Source organism: Belonocnema kinseyi, chromosome 4 (assembly GCF_010883055.1).
Source record: "Belonocnema kinseyi isolate 2016_QV_RU_SX_M_011 chromosome 4, B_treatae_v1, whole genome shotgun sequence".
Classification (NCBI taxonomy): domain Eukaryota; kingdom Metazoa; phylum Arthropoda; class Insecta; order Hymenoptera; family Cynipidae; genus Belonocnema; species Belonocnema kinseyi.
In genome coordinates, this window is record NC_046660.1 from 43273821 (window position 1) to 43294095 (window position 20275).

At 35.6% G+C, this 20275-nt stretch overlaps 1 protein-coding gene and 1 long non-coding RNA gene across 5 annotated transcripts in view; both read left to right on the forward strand.

The window, feature by feature from the left end:
• The window catches only part of LOC117171921, a 20451-nt gene extending 4557 nt beyond the window's left edge, over nucleotides 1-15894 (forward strand). The window contains exons 3-7 of one of the 4 annotated variants that reach the window (XM_033359579.1): nucleotides 9788-9843; nucleotides 12517-12561; nucleotides 14223-14328; nucleotides 14637-14749; nucleotides 15581-15894. In XM_033359579.1, coding sequence (XP_033215470.1) covers nucleotides 9788-9843; nucleotides 12517-12561; nucleotides 14223-14328; nucleotides 14637-14710 — 281 coding nt within the window. In that variant the 3' untranslated portion in view covers nucleotides 14711-14749; nucleotides 15581-15894. The other 3 variants (XM_033359578.1, XM_033359577.1, XM_033359580.1) reach the window with 3 other exon arrangements.
• A 501-nt stretch (nucleotides 15895-16395) lies between these two features.
• The window catches only part of LOC117171426, a 6720-nt gene continuing 2840 nt past the window's right edge, over nucleotides 16396-20275 (forward strand). The window contains exons 1-2 of the long non-coding RNA XR_004466874.1: nucleotides 16396-16631; nucleotides 16701-18089. This is a non-coding gene — a long non-coding RNA (uncharacterized LOC117171426). The remainder of the gene's footprint in view (nucleotides 16632-16700; nucleotides 18090-20275) is intronic.

Below are 20275 nucleotides of genomic sequence, written 5' to 3' on the forward strand. Positions count from 1 at the left end.
TTTTAGCACCAAAACAATCATCCTCAATGGGTTTGAAGAGTACTAAAATGAAGTTTTTTCCATCGAATTTTTGACATGTTTGACAGTTTCCCAGTTAACTTTAGCACCACTCAGGAGCTGCTAGTCAAATAAAAATAAAAATTATATTGTGCGCGAGCACAATATAAAAATTGGAGTATACCTAGAATATACCTTGTCTCATTTCAGTATATTTTTTCACAGATTTAGGGAGATGTGTGTCCACGTGGATTCTAGCTCCACCCCCCCCCCCCCCCCCCCCCCCCCCCCGGTCCCCCTCGTGGACAAGCGTGGAATTTTGCCATACCCCCCCTTCCCCCAAAAGTGTCCACCTGGTATATGGATGACCCTAACCAAAGTTGAATTTTCGAACCAGTATCTAAAATTTCAACAAAGTAGTTGAATTTTTAACATGCAAATATGGATTTTCGATAGAAAATGTATTATTTGATATTTCAACGAATGCAGATGCTGCCAAGAGATGCATTATAAAAATAAGAAAACGAATTCTTAATCATAAAGATTAATTTTATATAAGAGATTCGAATTTAAACCAAAAGTAGAAAAGTGATTTTTTCAAACAAAAAATTAATTTATTATGAAAAAGAAAGAATTTTCAAAAAAATAGTAAATCTTTTAACCACAGAGATTAATTTTTCACGAATTTTCAACAACTAAAGAATTGTCAGTTAGGAAATAAAAAAATTTTCCCAATTCTTAAACTTTCAAATCAGAAGACTATTTTTATGTAAAACACTTAAAACACCTTTACCCTCCATCTACCATCACAAACCCAATTTTTTACAACACCTTCACCCCAGATAATAATTTTTCAAGTATTTATTTGTTGAAAGTGTTATTTTTAATACAAAATGTCATTAATTTTTATGGTATTAAAATATAATAATTATAAGTTTAATTTTAAAGAAAATATTAATGTTTTTAATAAATTTTAATGTGATAAGTCCAAGGGACTGTGGGAGACTTAACTAAGCCCGAGATTCGGAAATTGGCAGAAATTTGCGTTCAATAATGTAATTTTTTCCCAACTTTATAAGGATTTATCTACTCTTGTAATCGAAATTCGTACAGTAATCATATATCGCGTTAATTTTTACAAAGTAGTGTAATGATTTAGTATAAATCGGAATAATGAAACAGTTATTACTACAATTTTTATGATATTGAACGCATGAACTAATATTGGGGAGACTTGACCAAGATTTTCAGGGGAGAGTTTACCAAGTATCAAAAAGCTTATTAAATGTGCTTTTACCTATAAGGTCATTAATAATTGTAATGTGTGTGCAAAAATTTTGCTAAATTGTTTGATAAAAATTGTGGTTTAAAAATGTAAAGTTCATTATTTAAAGAATACGATTATCATCAACGTGAGTTACAAAATTGTAATAAATGCTATTCATCAATATTAGGTGTAGATTAATTTTTAATAACAAAAAGCTCATTTGGAATAAAATAGTTTTATTTCATTTTCTACAAAAAAATATTATATTTGTTGAAATCCTATTATAAAAGATTAATTACAGTTTCAGATACAGAACTCATCCCTTGGTGTCTTCTTTTATACTAATATTTTGTAACATTCAATGAATATGTATAACATAGAAAAGATAGGCTTTTGATTTATTCTTTTTCATAAAAAGATAAATCGGCGCGCGCCGTGGCGCGCGCAAGACTGCTAGTGTTTATAATATGTGACATGCGCCAAAGAAAAGGATCTTACTTTGAAAAGTGAGATTTCTCGGGACGAGTGGTTAAAGTCGATCCGATAGACTGGACTTTTAGGAGAGAGGGAAGACTCACGAAATCTTCCCTCTCCCCTTACCACTACATTCTCACGGAAGGAGATAGGTCGTAGAGGCGGCTCACGGGCGGGGTATAGATAAGACGCGTGATGGTATGGTGAGTGGTGGGAGATGTTTCACGGAATCTTGAGCATTCGAGCTGTTTTTGTGTGGTTATTGAAATAACTAAAACTACTATTTATCACGAAATAGAACATTTATTCAAACTATATACAAGGAGAACTTTGGTCTTTGGACTTAACGTGTTGCTTGTTCGGAAGCGGAAAGGTATCTGCTTGTTATTTTCTAGCGGTAAGCATTCGGAGAATGAAGGTATTTACAGAGGGTGTGTCGAAAATTACATCAGTAGCCTCTGATTGGTTAAAACTAAGACGAGGTGCCAGCTCTACTCAGGCTCGTTGAAGGGTTGAACTTTAGAACACCATTGGTAAAGATTTACAGACCTAATCCTTAGTGATGGCACGAGCATCACGTCTAAGTGATAAATTCATAAATAACAGATTTTAAATCCCTACGGTTGACGACCATTTACTTAGTTACACATACAGCCTGAACAGAAACCAATGGTTATCATAGAATTTACAATCTGAGAGACTAATGAACTCGACTGAGATTGAAATTCCTTATTACTGTTGAGATGCAAAATCGTAGAAAATAAAATATAACAGTTCATTTAAAGGATACGAAACATGGTGAATATATAAACTATGAACTTAGTTTCCAGTTAAAAAGAGATAAAATTAATTGCTCCGACGGAACACGACGGCCCCCTTTGAATGCCATGCGTTCAAAATAACACAATAAGAAACAGGACTAGTTAATACATTTCTACGCATGTGTGACTATCATGATAGCAAAAAAGGTAGATAAAAAACATCGGATTTCCCTTAAAAAAATTAATTTCAAGTGAAATAATAAAATGCGTACAAGTTGCAATAGTTATAACTTCTATAAAAAGGACCGAGACCTTAGATTGGCCGTAAATGCTTTAATCCTAGAACATGATTGCGTGGACAAAGAAAAAGTGATTTGTGAATGAAAGAGCGATCTGAAATTATTTAATCATCCATGTTGATTGGAATAGGGTACATATTTTTTAAGGCCCGCATATAGACACCTGATGAACTTCGAAGTGTGACTGCTCGAATTACTCCATCTTGACCTGGATGAACTTCGGTGATTCGTCCAATTTTCCAGCTCATCGGTGGCAAATTTTCTTCCTTTATAACAATAAGAGTCTCAATCTCGATATTATTTTGCTTGGTAGCTGTTTTCCACTTGCTGCGTGAAATTAATTCACCTAAATGCTCTCGATGCCATCTGTCCCAAAAATGATGACGCATTTGCTGAGCGAGTTCCCAGCAGTTCAAGCGATTAGCTGGAATGTTATGCTTGTCTCGTTGCGGAAACTCGTCACAGAGGTCCCAATCAGGAAATAAACTGGGATTAAAGAGAGAAGGTCGTTGGGGTTGGAGGGCAAGGGAGATAAAGGACGCCAGTTCAGGATTGACTCAATCCCAACAACGTAAGTTTGAAGCTGTTCGAAGGTTAAAAGAGTATTTCCTGCAATTCGCGTAAAGTGTTTTTTAAAAGACTTAACCGCGGCCTCCCAGAGACCTCCGAAATGAGGAGCTCGCGGAGGAATGAAACGCCAGTTAATTTCCTTCCTTCAAAGGAAGGCTTGAGTTTCCTTGTTTTTCTCGAATGGATCAATTTGATGATAAAGTTCGCGAAGCTGTCGGATGGAATTGAGATAGGCATTACTCTTCGCGCAAGAAATCTCTATAAAGAAGCCAGAAAGGCCTCGGTTGACAAATTGGAGGCTAGTTCTATATGAACAGCCTTGGTAGCAAGACAAAGAAAGATTGAAACATAGGTTTTTAATTTTATACGATTCTGATGTCGGCAATCCTTAATGAAAAAAGGACCACAATAATCCACCCCCACGTCGGTAAACGGTCGAGAGAGTGATACACGATTTTTTGGCAAGTTCCCATGACATATTTTACTTCGCTCGGTTTCGCTCGAAAGCATCTTATACATTGTCGAATCACGTGCCGCACAGTATTACGGCCGTCTATTGGCCACAAGGTTTCGCGAACACCATAAAGCGTGGCGTTTACCCCGGCATGCACACGATCAATGTGTTCATCGCGAATGATAATTTTTGAAATGTGATGATGCTGTGGAAGTACTATGTGATGTTTATGAGAATCTGGCACATTAGCGTTTGCCAATCTACCACCTGCCTTGATGATTCCTTGGTCGAGAAAAGGGTTCAGTTTTAAAAGGCGTGATTTTAATTATGACGTGAAACGCTTTATTCAATTCACTCGTGGACAGGTCGCTCGTTTGTCTGGTTGTGGGATCTTTGTTTTTGCATTTGTGTATAAAGCGTAAACAATACGCTACCACGGTTATTAGTCTTTTGAAGTTGCTAAAACGTTCAAGCAATTTGTTTTCCGGCCTCCTTTCCTGTATAAGGTTACACGACAGCGTTGAGGAATTGATGCGCGTTTCTGGGACCTCGTGCTTTTTAAAAGATAACTGAGGCCACGTGTCTCTGTCTTGATTCAGCCATCGAGGCCCGTGAGTCCAAAGGGCGTTTCGAAGGAATTCTTCAGAGAATTGACCACGTGAAAGTTGGTCAGCAGGGTTATTCTGCTTATATTTCAGCAATTCTATTAGCAACGAAGGTTTTCAAGGTATAAGACGGACTGCTGATCCAATTTAGTACAATACCTGAATCCGACCAGAAATAAACCTTGACAACCTTGAACGGAAAAGCCTTGAAGATGATGCTATATAGCCTTGATAAAAGATTCGCTGTGCAGAGCTCTAATCGAGATATAGTTGTAGTTTTTAAAGGTGCGACTCGTGACTTCGAACAGATGAGGCTACTTTGATAATTGCCTTGCTGATCAGTTGAGCAAAACTAGAAACAGGCTCCTTAGGCCTTCTCGCTAGTTACAGAATCCATGCAGCTGAATTTCGTTTGCATTTGGAATTAGCAGGCAGCGACTGAATTCAATATTATTGAGAAGCTGCAACTGACTCTGATAGTGAATCCAAAATTCCTGAGACTTCTCTGGAATCAGAGTGTCCCATGTGAGTTGGAGTTTACAAAGCTGTTGGATCATTATCTTTGCTATCACTATAACTGGACCGAGTAGTCCCAATGGATCGAACATTTTTGAAATCTGTGACAGCATTGAACGTTTACTGATAGGTTTACTAGTATCAGCCACATTGACAGTATACGTGATTGAGTCAGCTACAGCATCCAAGTGAATTCCTAAAGTTTTTATAGTTTCCGAGGGGTCCAAAGACATGAAAGCCTTGGAGTACTCGTCCGAAAAAAAGTTCATTAATTGAGGATCATTAGATGCCATTTTCGAATATTGAAACCCCCGTTCTTTAAAATACCAATTAAATCCTTTCGAATTTGAATTTGCCGCTTTTGCGGAGCCGTCAAAAACGACTCTTGTTTTTGTCGTAAGACTGCATGTCTTGACAGCAGCGTGATGCGGAAGATAATCATCCTGATTGTTCGGTTCATTGCTTGAAATTGATTTTATGTGTGACTCTTCAAAATAACCTTGAATGCATGCAGTGTATTGCTCCTTGAGGGCAGGATCTTTCTTGAATCTTCTTTCGAGTGGATGGAAACGCTGCAGTCCCGTTTGTCATTGAAAGAAAGTTTGACGCAATATCTGCCTGAAACTTCTCTTGGAATGGTATTTTTGTAATACTCTTCACAGGCCAATTCTTCCTTTGACCTAATGTTAGAAATATAGCTGATTGACCCTTGACGCGAATTTGACCTGAGCTTAAAAACTATATAAAAGAATTCGGCGCCTATTAACAGGTCGATTTCAGCAGGCTTATCAAAGTCAGGGTCAGCTAAAATAATGTTTTCCGGTAATTAAAATAATTTTATCCAAGGGCATACTTGACATTGGTTCAGAAATCTCCTTGAACACTAGGCAGGAGAGATCAATTTTGATATCACTTCGACGAGATTTTATTTTTCCTGAAGTCAGGTAATTTACATTCGAATGCAGATTTTGTACATCTTTCAGCCTAATGTCGACTCGTTTTTTTTCAATTCCTAGTGAATCGGCTACCTTCTCAATCATTGCGTTGCATTAAGAGCAAAAGTCTAGGAGAGCGCGATAAGATTGGTACTGTCCTTTGGCATTGCTCATATCGACAATCGCTGTTCCTAAAAGAACCTGCGAAGCCAGCTGAATCGGGAGACTCGGGAACGTCGTGGCAGTATACGACGCGGACAAATCCAAGTCTGCGGGTGTTTCTCTCTCGAAATGGAGAAGCACGTTATGTGGCTTTTGGCATTTCTCGCACGTCTTCGCACGGCAGTCGACAGTGCAATGATAACCTATCAGGTAATTATGACAAAAAGAGGTCTTTTTTATTTCATTGTACATGTCTTTTGGAGACATGTTTTGAAAATCGGGACATGAGAGGAGTGTATGTTGCCTTGGGCAAACGGGACACGTAACTTGTTTAGGTCTTGAACTTGACGCTACCGTTGTTTTATTACAAGGTTGAGCCTGCTTTGAATGGGGTTACTCAAAATGCCTTTTGGAAAATTGGTTCGGTTTTAGAAGTGAAGTGTGCTTTTGAAATGAGTGGGAACCTTCAATAATAGCACGCTGTTTAAGGAATGAGATAAGCTTTTCAAAGGACGGCACGTCTGTTCCCTTCAGAGATTCCTCTCATTTCTCTCGCGTGTAATTGTTTAACTTGCCCTTTACAATAAAAATGAGTAATGTGTTCCAGTGATCGACCGGTTAGGATATTGCTTTAAGAGCTCGACAATGTTTCTGTACAGTATCTACCAAATTGCGAATTGAGAATTTCTTTGAAATACATGGAGTTTCGAAAAGAGATCTAACATGAGTATCAACGATAAAATTTCTATTGTCGTAGCGATTTTTTAGAAGTTCCAAAGCGGCAGGGTAATTTTCGTTCATTGTTTCGACCGATGCAATGACTTCCGCCGCTTCATCCTTGCCACAGGCCTTAAAATAATAAAATTTATGCAGTATTGGAATTTCGTCATTATCATGACACATCGATTTGAACGCGTCGCGAAAGTTGAACCAAGTGTCATAAGAACCGTGAAAGGTCGGCGTTTGGAGCTTGGGAAGTTCAAAGCGCGACGAGCGTCGAAATGAATTATCGCGAGATGAGACAGTTACGTTTCTACCCGAATTACAACCCGAGGCAGTGGAAGATGTGGATTCTATTAAAATTTTTTCTAAATATTTTTTAGCTGCTCCGATGATGATGTAAAAACGAGTTTCAAACGAAAACCTTTCTGACTCGTTTGTTGCTTCCTCTTCTTCCGTTTGAGGTAAATCTTCAATTTTATTCTGAACTTCGTTAAATTCATCCCAGTAAGGGAGATGTTTGTTCAGTCTACCTTTTAAATCAAGTGATTCTAAATCGGTATTTTCAGTAATTGATTTGAAAACACTTTCGAAAGAGGTTAATTGGCGCTTTGTTGAACCGCGAAGCTTTTTTAATTTTGTGAGCGAATCAGCTATGATTACAAGAAACACACTGTATATAAATATCAAATTTTTGCGTCGAGATTAAGGCGTTATTGGGAGTGGAATGCAAAGGTTGAAAATGAAATTGAGAACTCTCTTGACTTACTTAGCACGATGAGTTGGCTCGCGATAACTTCAGACGATTGGGGTTGCGTTTGTCCAACCTCGGAGACAATACAGTGGCTCGAGATATGGTCTGGTTTTAAAATCTTTCCAGAGAGATAGCTTCCTTGCAGAAGTGACGCCTTTTGGAAGTTTGACGTCCTCGAATGAAGTTGATAAAAAGAAGGCGAGTTTGGAACTTAACACTTTCTCCTTGGTGCTGACTTGCTTTTCAGTGTTGGCTACTGTTCAGTGCTCATCTTTAAAATGATGAATTTTGAAAGTGGAGGTTGAAACTTCACTGATAACCTTATTTTCACCTGTGGACAGCACTGCCACTCGGTTAAGCAAATTTAGTCACTCTTGAAACGTGATCTTCACTTTGCAGCTGCTCTGAATTCACTGAACTTGATATTCATTTTTAAATTCACTGTGGAATTTTCTCACTGAAAGCCGATATAAGTCAATGTTCTGCGCGGAATTTTGCGAATATAAAATTCGCCCGTTAGAACATACGTAATTCGAAGGATCAAAATGTTTTTGTGTGGTTGTTGAAATAAGTCAAACCATTATTTATCACGAAATAGAACATTGATTCAAACTATATACAAGGAGAACTTTGGTCTTTGGACTTAACGTGTTGCTTGTTCGGAAGCGGAAAGGTATCTGCTTGCTGTTTTCTAGCGGTAAGCATTCGAGGTTGAAGGTACGTACAGAGGGTGTGTCGAAAATTACAACAGTCGCCTCTGATTGGTTAAAACTAAGACAAGGTGCCAGCTCTACTCAGGCTCGTTTAAGGGTCGAACTTTAGAACACCATTAGTAAAGATTTACAGACCTAATCCTTAGTGATGGCACGAGCATCACGTCTAAGTGATAAATTCATAAATAACAGATTTTAAATCCCTACGGTTGATGACCATTTACTTAGTTACACATACAGCCTGAACAGAAACCAATAGTTATCATAGAATTTACAATCTGAGAGACTAATGAACTCGACTGAGATTGAAATTCTTTATTACTGTTGAGATGAAAAATCGTAGTAAAATAAAATACAACAGTTCATTAAAAGGATACGAAACATGGTGAATAGATAAATTATGAGCTTAGTTTCTAGTTAAAAAGAAATCAAATTAATTGTTCCGACGAAACACGAGCCAAATCCTTATTACTCGGGTACCTAACAACTCAATTATTTGCAATAATAACGCTCGGATATTTTTTCCGATGGTTTAATTAGAAACAGCAGCTCAAAAACTATATAAAAATGTGAAAAAACCTTGATTTCGATTTATTTAGAGTGAGCCCCCTTTATTCGGCGCACGTCACATATAAACAATTATAATTAGAAGAGAAATTTTTGTAAATAATGTTGTTTTGATTCCACTTTCTTGCAACATAAAATGAAAAAACGTGTATTTATGGAAAATCGTGGAAAAAATTGTTTCAAAAAATAATTTGTTGATCAAATTTTTTGTATATTGTCGAATATTGAAATAACTTTAACTAATGCTATTTTATGCAACTTGAGCGATCTCAAACAATTTCCTGTTATTGACGAGCACCGGGAACGTCAAATAGAAAAGAGACCATTTTTTCGTCATATTTGTTTATTTATAAAAAAATTTAAAAAGATTAAAAAGAAAATTATTCTTCTGTTGACTTTTTGTCATATCGTGCGTTATTTGGGTTATAATGTTGATTTTCTTGTGTTTTTTGGAATTTTGTAAATGCTATAACTCTGGTAAATTTTGGTTTTATAAAAAAAAGTCAGGAGGATAAATTATTCGACTGTTGGAATACTATAAATATCCATACAGAAAATTTTCGAATTTTGAAAAAAAGTGCTCTCAAAACGTTTCAAAATACGCTCACTTTTTGAATTTTCATCCAACATGGCTGACTAACGAATTTGACCTTAATTTTAGGACATTAAAAGAGTATACCAAATGACAATCCAATCGGTCAATTCTTTCGAAAGTTATTGTGCTAAAAAACTAAAAATCTACAGACACACGCACACACAGACATATTCGTAAAAACCTGTTTTTCGGATTCAGGGGGTCTCAAAACGTGGACATTTGACAAAAATGAAGGGGGTCAAATTTTCCACAAATCTAATACCTTCTATTGTTGAAAATGTAAAAATTCGATTCACTACAGTCTAGACTTGATTGAAAATTTCTTAACTTCAAATTAACTGATATTTCTGACAACATTAATATCAGAAAATAAAAATAAGTGTATTTTATTTTTAAAGTAGTGGTAACTTTATCAATGGATAACGATGCAGTCCAGCAACTAACGACAGTAGATGTGAGTTTAATTTATATTATTTTCATTTTTATAGTTAGTGATAAAAATTTAGGAAACCGCTAAAAAGTACTTCCAAATGGGTGTTTTATTGCTTCCTTTATGTACATAATATGAATTTACGTCCTTATAAATGCAGCATTTTGATTTGATTTAATTGACCCTATTTATTAAGCGGTAAGCCAGCTGCACATTGATCTTCTGGCTGCCTGATGTCCGATCTGGCCCAGATCTGGCGACACGTCTAGACTGTTTAGTCTAGTACCGTCTAGTATTACCAAAAATAATTTTTTTTTCTATTATTGTCTTGACAGTCTAGTCTGGCTCAGATCTAGGACTGGTCCGCTATCCATACCATAAAAAATTTTAAGTGTTAATCTGCCAAATTTTTCTAACCTTTTTTAAGAAATTGTCAAGGTGACTGAAATTATACAAAATAAGAAATTAGCATTACTAAAAATAATGGTTTTGTTCTCTTATTGTTTTGACAGTCACGTCTGATCCAGATCTAGGACTGGTCCGCAATGCATACCATAACAATTTCTAAGTGTAAATCTGCCAAATTTTTGTAACTCTTTTTGAAAAACTGTCCGGGTGCCTAAAATCATACAAAAAAAGAAATTAACACCATTAAAAATAAATTTTTTTCCCTTAGAATTACATTTGATGCAATTCTTAATCAATGTAAACTAGTCCAAAATAGCTAAACGTCCAAAAGTTACACTAAGAGAAATTAGGCAAAATAGGCGACAATTTTTTTAATAATTAAAAAAACAATGTCTAAAAAAATGTTCGAAGAAAATGTTGGAAAAAAATGTTTGAAAAAAATATGGAATAAACATTTGCCTAGAAAAATTTTCTGAAAAAGACTTTTCAAAAATATATATAAAGACAAATATTTGTAAGAAAATGTTGGTGCTTATGCTCGTTTTTTTTTAAAATTTTTAGAGTTGTGGCTTATGAGAAAAATTTTCATTTTTAATGTAATGCTAAAAATATAATATATGTATCCATTATGAGCAGAACAAATTAACATTTATAGACAAAATAATCGCAATCAATTATTAATTCTTTTTTTAATACCTTTTTTGTTTTATCTTTAGAGCATATCAATAGTGGATTTTAAAATTAAACAAAAAGTTTAAAATTTACATTTTTGTAATTATGCTGGTGTGCAGTACCGTGCCAGAATCGCAAGCCAGTACTGCGGAACGTTACAAGCCAGTACTAGGACTCAGGAAATCTGTACTGGGCCATTACTGCAATACTATCGGCAACAAAATTCGAGTCCTCTGCCTTTGACATTGAAAAAGTAAGTGCAGAAAAAATGGTAGGTTAATGAAAGAGGTATCATTCTAAAGGTGCAAATATTGTTCATTAATGAGCCGGAGAGTAATATTGCAAAAAAAATTTTTCAGCTTACAGATCTGAAAATCTGATGAAAATTAAGGAAATTTGATAGCTTTTAAAAATAGTGAACTTTGAAGCATAGTTTTGTATTGAAAAAATAATAGGAAAAATCTGAAAAAATGGTAGTACTTTAAACATTTTTGAACAGATTGCCGTTGAAAAATTTTCAAAATATACATAATTGTTCGTTTTTTGTGAATAAATATGCGACCGAACTATCTTCAGTTCTAATGAAGATAATGAAGTGATTTAAATTGAAGGTAGTTAGTTAAACTATCTGTAATAATTGACAATTTAAAGGAAGTGTGTACTTCTTGTTTTCTTCGTGCAAATTGCAATATTTGAAGTCAGTTTTTTATATGGGAAATAAAGTGCTAGAAACCAGCGTGGTGCCATTTATTCAGGGGATCTCCTCGGTTTTCCTCAGACCGACCTACCCAACTTGCGCCTCCGAGCCTCATTTTGGCCTTTGAACCTTTTCCATGTGGCGAGGAAAACCGAGGAAGATCCCCTGAAAAAACGGCATCACGCTGGGCTCTCGCACTTGCTTTCCTATATAAAAAACTGACTTCAAATATCGCAATTTGCACGGAAACAAAAATAAGCACATACTTCCTTCAAATTGTTTTTATTAATTTTCATTAATTAATTGTTTTTATTATTTTTTCGATACAAAACTATGCTGTTCACTGTTTTTAAAGCTTTCAAATTTCCTTACTTTTCATCAGATTTTCAGATCTATAATCTACAAAAAATGTTTTGGAATATTACTTTTCGGCTCATTAATGTACAACATGTGCACCTTTAAAATGATACCTCTCTCATAATCCTACCATTTTTTCTTCAGTTACTTTTTCAACGTCAAAGCCAGAGGACTCGAATTTTCTCGCTGAATAGCGGCTGGTTAGACCGTCTGCCCACAAAATTTACAAAAGCGTTACAGGTCTCGTCAGCTCCAGACTAGACCGTCTGATCTGCGCCAGATTAGAGTCTAGACGGTCTGGTCTCGGGCTGGCCAACGCCAGAAGATTTTTACACTAGGGATAAACATTATTAATTAACAGTGTTACCTTGTTGTAATTCCTTATTCTATAACTGAACTTGATTTAAAATCTTACATTAAATTCGGTACATAGTGTTTCGCTTTAGTTTTGAGCGCTTGAAATGAAATTATGAAAATGTCGACATCTACATTATTCATGCTAACCTAAAATATATTTCTTTCATGACACTTACATTCTTCTTGATAACGACCATGGTGATAAGGATGAATACATGCGAAATATGTCAAACTGCCGAGATAAAATCAGGGTGAGTATAAAAATTCTGCCCGCTGGGTGGGCACATTTTCATCTAGGCCCTAGGGCCCGCAACTGTTGGTTCTCACGCTTCGTGCTCGATAATGTGTATATGCCTCGCGCTACGCGTACGGTCTTTGTATTGCCTCAAAATGCGTGCACAGACCTTTCAAAATTAAAGGTCAAAGCATGGATAAATGTAATTTGGTGATTGTGAATTCTCTTTTCTTTAAAGCTCTTTCGGATTTAACGAACACTTCTCATCAAGAATCTCGTGCTTCCCAATCGATTTTGTCAAAAATGTGAACTTTTCTACATTACGTTCGAAAATGTATATCAAGTGTATTATTTCTGTACCTAGACCTAAAATTGCTTATTCAAATATTGCTCAATAATGTACAAATTTTATTGATCATGATTACTTTAGTATGTGCTTCTTATTTTACACTATAGTTTATTCTAAGCGACCCCGAAAAATCTTTCGTTTCGCAAAATGTATATTATTACAATTCATAATATGAATTCGCATTAAAACAAAAGTATTTCCATTGTCTTACTTCTCAAATTACAAAAAGTGAACATCCTATTAAAAAAATTGTTCTTAAACATTTTATTGGAACTTGTGTCGTTTTTTCAAAAGTTAATTGTTTAATTTTTAACCTTATTTTTTAAGATTGAAAGAAAATTTGCTCGCATTTTCTAAAAATTATAAATAAAGAATTTTCATGTTCTTTTTGGGTAAACATCTTTTGTCCATTAATTTGTTGTCATGCCTTGCGTCGTTTTTCCAAAAATTTAATTATTTTGCTTTCAATGATATTTTTCACAATTAAAACAAAAACTACGAATCCTATCCAAAAACTATTGATGACAAATTTGTAGCTCTTTTTCGGAAGAGCAACTTTCGTCTATTCATTTTTTTGAGACACTGTGTCGTTTGTTCAAAAATTTAATTTTTTTTATTTTTAATGTTGTTGTTTTTTTGGGTGCATAATTTTGGTTCAGTCATCATTTGTCGTATTTGGCATGCTTTGACCGCAAAATGGAATTTCTTATTATATTTATGCTGTCAAAATCTGAATTTTTTGTTTTTAAGGGGAATTGAAAAATTTGTTATAATAATCTTGTAGGGCAATCAAAAAGAAACATTTTGCTTCTCTTAACTTTTTCCACATCGTGCTTTATTTGACTTAAAATTTTCATTTTCGTTTTTTTTTAAATTTTGTAAGTACTATAACTCTGGTAACTTTTGTTACAAAAAAAGTCATACAGAGAAATTGTTTCCCTTTTTGAGTACTACAAATAACCGTACAGAAAATTTGTGAATCTTGGAAAAGAGTGCTCTCGAAAATGTTCGAATGACCTTTAGTTTAGAACACTTAGAGAGTATACCAAAAGCCAATAACAATCTGTCAATTCTTTCGAAATTTATCATGCTCGCAAACAACAAATCTACAGGCACACAAAGAGACAGACAGATTCATTCGTAAAAACCGGTTTTAATATTCAGGGAGTCTCAAAGCGTAGATATTTGACAAAAACGTTGGGGGGAAGGCAAATTTTATACAAATTTAATACCTTTTCTGATAAGAAAGTAAAAAATGTCTTCTTTTTTCACATTAGAAACTTGATTCCTGAAACAAGCACCCTTATTAAAAAATAATACGCTTTTAGGATCCACCAGGTGTAATACTTTGTGGTGAATGGGGCGCACCAAAGTTTAGATGTACATTTATTAGTGACAAGGAAAGAAGAGACTACCAAATATGTTTAGAAACTCGTAAGTTGTACAGAAAATAGCTCTAATTGATTTTGAATAATTTGAAAAAGCGAATAATAGCAATTTTCAAATTAAAAATAATGCCACTATTTACAAGCAGGATATAACATGAAATCTTTGATAAACATATAATTATGTGGTCAAAAATTGTTTTTGTATGTACTTATATGCTTATGCTAGCATATAGAAATGGAGATTACAATGATTGAAAACTTGAGAAATCAATGTTATAGAATAGTTACAAAATATTCTTCAGTTTTTTGTATAACTGTCTAAGATAATAATAATTATATCTATAATCATTTCAGCAATTAGGAAAGTATTTGTAAATACAGGATGCGGCGACTCTGCTTCAGTAGCCGATTATTGTCCTGATCACTAATGGATCATGCCAACAAAAATTACTTTTTCGCCTTTATAGGTAAATGAAAACTGTAATAAAAATGCAATAAAAACTGTACTGTCTTTAGATAGATTCAGGACTATCACGAAATTTTTCAACCGGGCCAATATAATCTAAGAGTTAAAGACACTTTAATTTAAAACTTAAAGGTGCTTTATTATATCACCACTCCCTGATGGAAATATTTCGTGGCAGTCTTGAATAAATCCAAAGCAAGTTCTAAAGCTGGTAAAGTTTTTATCATGCATGCCTATTTATGGAATACTAGCCATGCGCTATCTTGGCACAGCATAATTTTTCTACGTGTTTAACTTAAAGCTTTCTAATGTCTAGTTTTAGCCTTGGTACTATCTAGGAGTTCGTTACTTATTTGAATGTATGAAGACTGTACAGATTTTAGCTCATTTCTAGCGAGAATCTTGGTTTTAAGTTAAACAAAAATTACAGGCATGAATTCAGAAAATAAAATAATTTTAACATGTAAGATTTAAGTAACTGAAAAACATGATTGCATAAAGCATAAAATAATAATTGAATGGACAGTATTAATTATTTAAGATTGTAAATAATAATCATTTAACCCATTTGAAATCTCAATATAAGAACTGAATTCTTAATAGCGAATGCGGTTCGTATATTGAGATTTCAATTGCGTAAAATTAGGCAGTAGAAATCTTAAAGTTAAACACGTTAAAAACTAGACAGCGCCAGGATACCGCATTGCTAGTATTCCATGAATAGACAGGCGTGATAAAAACAATGCATCTTTTCGCACTTATCGGTAGATAAAAATTGTAATAAAAACGGAGTTTTATTTAATAAAAAATAATGATATTATTCACTTGTAAGTTATTATTTTATAATAACCGAGACAGTCTTTGATACGCCTATGTCGACTCCAGGATGACCAGCCGGAAGCAGTAGTCAGCAAGGCGCCACGAAATTTTTCAATACGGACTCACACTGTTAATCTTCAGGATATCGATTATATTTTTAAAAAAGTGCTAAATTAGATCTTAATATAAGAATTCAAATTCATCAAGACTCATTTCATTAATAATACATTATTAAAATGTTCTGATTATAAATTTTATTTTATAGATTTTTGTGTTGGTCTCTGCGTCACTGTGTGTGCAATCGTGTAATAAAAAAACGTAAATTAAGTGCAGTTATCATAAATAAAATAGTATTTTTCTTTTCAGATGGATCAGCATTGTACACAATTTTGCTGTCAAAATTTTTGAGCTAAATAGTTGTTAATAATCTATTTGGTGTTATAGTCTTTCTTTTCGACTCGGGCCCTTTTTCCTGCGAGTTCCGGGTCAACCAAGGTCTGACGTATGTACTCATTCCGATTCTTGAAACAGTTTTAAATCAAGTATGCTATTTGAGATCATTTAATATTTTAGTATTTAATTTAAAGTCAGTATTTCCTTTGAACATTCCGGTCATTCCGGTCGGTTTGTACGAAGACAACAAGAAGCACATACTTCCTTCAAATTGTAAATTATTTTTATTACCATGATTTTTTTCTGATTTTTCCTATTATTTTTTCAATAAAAAACTATGATTCAAAGTTCACTGTTTTTAAAAGATATCAAATCCCCTCACTTTTCATCGTATTTTCAGATCTGTAAGCTAGAAATAATTTTTTGGAATTTTACTTTTCGGCTCATTAACGTACAAAATTTGCACCTTTAAAATGATACGTCTTTCATTAACTTACAATTTTTTCTTCACGTACTTATTCAACGTCAAAGCCAGAGGACTCGAATTTTCTCGCGGATAGTAGTCAGTTTCAATCCAACAAAAGCCATCGAGTGAATCCAAAAACAGGACAACGCAAAAGCTTCCACACGCAAGCTACAACTCAACAAAGAAAGACTTAATTATTACGAATGTAAGTGAATTAGCTCGTAGGCTGAAGTTTTTCTTAGAACTATTTCAAAAATATTACCTCCGATTCTAGAATTTTCAGTGAAAATTCCAGACAACCGTATTGGTCTTTCAAGGAGAAATGCTACATTTCAGATCAAATTCAAAATTCAATACTAAAAGAAGCCGTCAGTATATGTTTCCTAAAAGCAGACCAGTTTTTGATGGGCATCGTCTTATAATTCCTAAGCCGGATGGGACAAATCGATTAATTCTCAATCTTAAACAATTTACCACTTCATCAATACTGACAATTTTAAGCTCTAAGATTATAGAGTAGCCTATTAGTTAGTAAATCTAAATTGTTTTATGGGTAAATTAGATCTAAAGACGCTTATTATATTGTTCACATTAAGAAAAATTATCAGAAATATCTGAGGTTTTCTATTGATGGAATTCTCTTTGAACTGGACTGCCAGCTATTTGGCCTCAACACCGCTCCCTATGTCTTTACAAAAAAATATGAAGCCAGTTGTGTAGGCCAGGGGCTAGAGCAAAAAAGTGTAATTTTTGACATTAATTCCGACTAAATTAATTATGGTTTTAAACTGTTCTTTGGGTCAATATAAGGAACCATTTTCGTTACCCCTCCCCCCACCTCTGCGTATTTTTTTGCAGTGGCGTAAACTTTCAAAAAACGTTTTTTATTTATAATTCGTTTTTGTACACATTAACAACTTATTCTCTTTTTTTAAATAAATAATTTTATTATTGGCATAAATGTTTTCATTGTATACGGTTTTCACAATGGCGAGCTTATATATGTAAATATATGAGACTACTTACTCGACAAATTTCAGGAATAGCTTAGTCCCTTAATCGTTGAAATGTTGAGAAGCATCTGTTCTATTGGGTGAAAGTGTATGTTAGTGCGTAAATAATTAAACCGCCCGGGGCATGTACGAGGAAGAGGAGGGCGTCTTCACCAGTCTTCTCGTCCATGTGATTCTACAGACAAGGCAAGGTAATATTAGTTAAACTCTTGCAAAAAAAGAGACGCTACAAAGAGCAATGCAAGTACCTCATTAAATCTGTACCGAAGACTGCTTGCCATCTGGCATCTATTCCACCAACTGAAGCAGCAGCGAGACAACATTCGCTTCAAACCTACCATCAGGAGAGAGAGGGAGATAGAGAGGGGGGGGGGTCAAGCGATGATGATGATGATGGTGACAGTGAGCAGGAGAGTTGAGGTGACCTGATATAGGCCGAACTTCTGCCATCAAGCTCAGGTGTGAGCGCATTTGAGCGCAGACAAATGCAGGATGAGCCTTCCTCCGATGATGATAACAAAAAGGAGAGCAGATGTAACCCACTGGAGGTCAAACCTCAGCAATCAACCTCAGGTGTGAGAAAATATAAGCATGGCGAAATGCAGGATGAGCCACTTATAAATTAATCAGTCGGCTTAAAATTTTGTTTGGTAAGCCTCACAAATTTATAAACATTTATTACGTATATATACCGTAATGTCAAATTCATACCGACCATAGGGAAGCTTAAGTGCAACTTAGACGTTACAATTACAAAAGAGCATCTTTTTCGCACTCTATGGTATGACTGGTATGAATATGACTTTACTTTATACATAATTGGAAATTTGTCATAAGGACAACCGCAGGGTGTTAATATGAAAAATTGCACCGCTCCCAGCGAAATCGCGGTAAAATTCCAGCCACAACCACGTCTCACGACTGTCAGATGGATGGTTACAGTCTGTAACGGAATCAATACGAAGATCCAGCAAAAGTTTCGTGCACCCTAAGAACACGGAGTGACCCAAGGACTACCGCCTTCTGCATTTTTCCCGCAAGTGTTTTGGCACATTGTTGACACGCAGGAATGCTTTTTAGGCCATTAGCGAGTGAAAGCTTGGCACCTCCAAGAGCGCTGATGATAAGGACGATTAGTTTAACAGAATATTCCGGGTACAATCGTTGCAACTCCCTTATAAGGTCTCGATACATCTCTTTCTTTTAATTCTCCTTGGCTATGATGTTTTTGTCAGCTGGTGCCGAAAATACGATAACGAACATGGTTCGCTTCTCGAAGTCAAGAAGAACCATGTCAGGCCTCGAGTGTGCAACACAAACAATTTTCGAGAATATAAAGTTTCAGTATATGCGGCACTTCTCATTCTCGACAATTGACTCGATTTCCTCAGGAGCATTAAAGGAGCGATATTAAGGTTAATGCTGTAAGAGTCACAGAGATGGTAATAAAGCACTCTTAGTGCTGCATTGTGCTTTTGGATGTAAGTCGTTCCCGCATGAGTTGGATAACTAGATAGTATGCGAGCTAACTGCTCGGGGTGTGTATGGCACGCCCTGCAGCTATCATCAGGAATGTCTTGGCTCAAAATGTGGCGACGGTATGTTAAGGTGGAAATGACACCGTCTTGGCATGCCAAAATGAAACCCTCCATACCAGACTCCAATCCGGGTGATTTAAGGAAAGCAATAGTTAGCTCACACGACATTGACTGATCCTCCACATTTCCGTGAAAGATACCGTGCATCCTCTTATCGAGGATCTGTCCACGAAAGTTTTTCTCTTGTTCTTTCTTAATCCAGGCTTTCAGGAGTGAGTACTCGAGATAGATAAGATTTGATGCATTTTGCTCATCCCTAATATTGAAGTTAAGTCCGAGTGTTTCAGCAGCTTCCTCCGCTGCTTTGTACAGAAATTCTCCTTTGCCCACTTTTTCGTGCTTTTTGACCATTTTAAGAAGAGGGTCTCTTCCATTTGCGACTCTATGCGCTGTACCCAGAATAATCCTGTTGTCAATACATTCAAGATTCAATATTCCGCGACCACATTGACGGCGTCAGAAGTACAGTCGTGGACCAGAAGACTTAAGAAGCATGCTTTTGTTCATGTGCATAACCTTTTTTGTCCCGATATCAAGGGATCTAAGCTCGTTCTTCGTCCATGGAATCACTCCAAATGAATAGAGTACCACCGGGACCGCAAGCATGTTCGTTGCAGATACTTTGTTCCTCGCCGACAGTTCGGAAGACTAAATCTTCCGGATGAGACGTTTGTATCTGCTTCGGAGAGTATCTTTTATAGATGTCACATCCTGAATGCGGCTCTGTGGTACGCTAGATGTAGTTGGTCTTTGTTTTTAGCATAGATCTTAAGATCGTACATATAAAATACATGAGTGACCTTGTACTTTCGATCTGCAGGTTTGCTGCAAAAAGTACCCGTCGGAATGGCGAAGTGCTAGAGATAGTGGCAATAATGTAAGGCAAAAGAGGAGTGGGCTCATCGTGTCGTCCTGAAAGACACCTCTCTGAAACGTGACCTTGTTAGTTGTCACACGTTTATTTGCCAGATGAGATAGTAAATCTGGTTTTCCAAAGCGGCATCAATCTCTCTATGCACTCAACTATTTGCGGATGAACCTTTAAGATTTTCAAAAGACAGATGATAAGTCTATGGGATGTAGAATCGAAAGCTTTCCTATAATCAATCCAGGTCATCGATAGGTCACGCTGGTATAATGCTGCATCTTTGCAGACACATCTATCGATGAGCAGGTTCTCCCGACATCCGGCTACGCATTTCTTTGAGCCTCGTTGTTCATACATTTCTTGCCACACA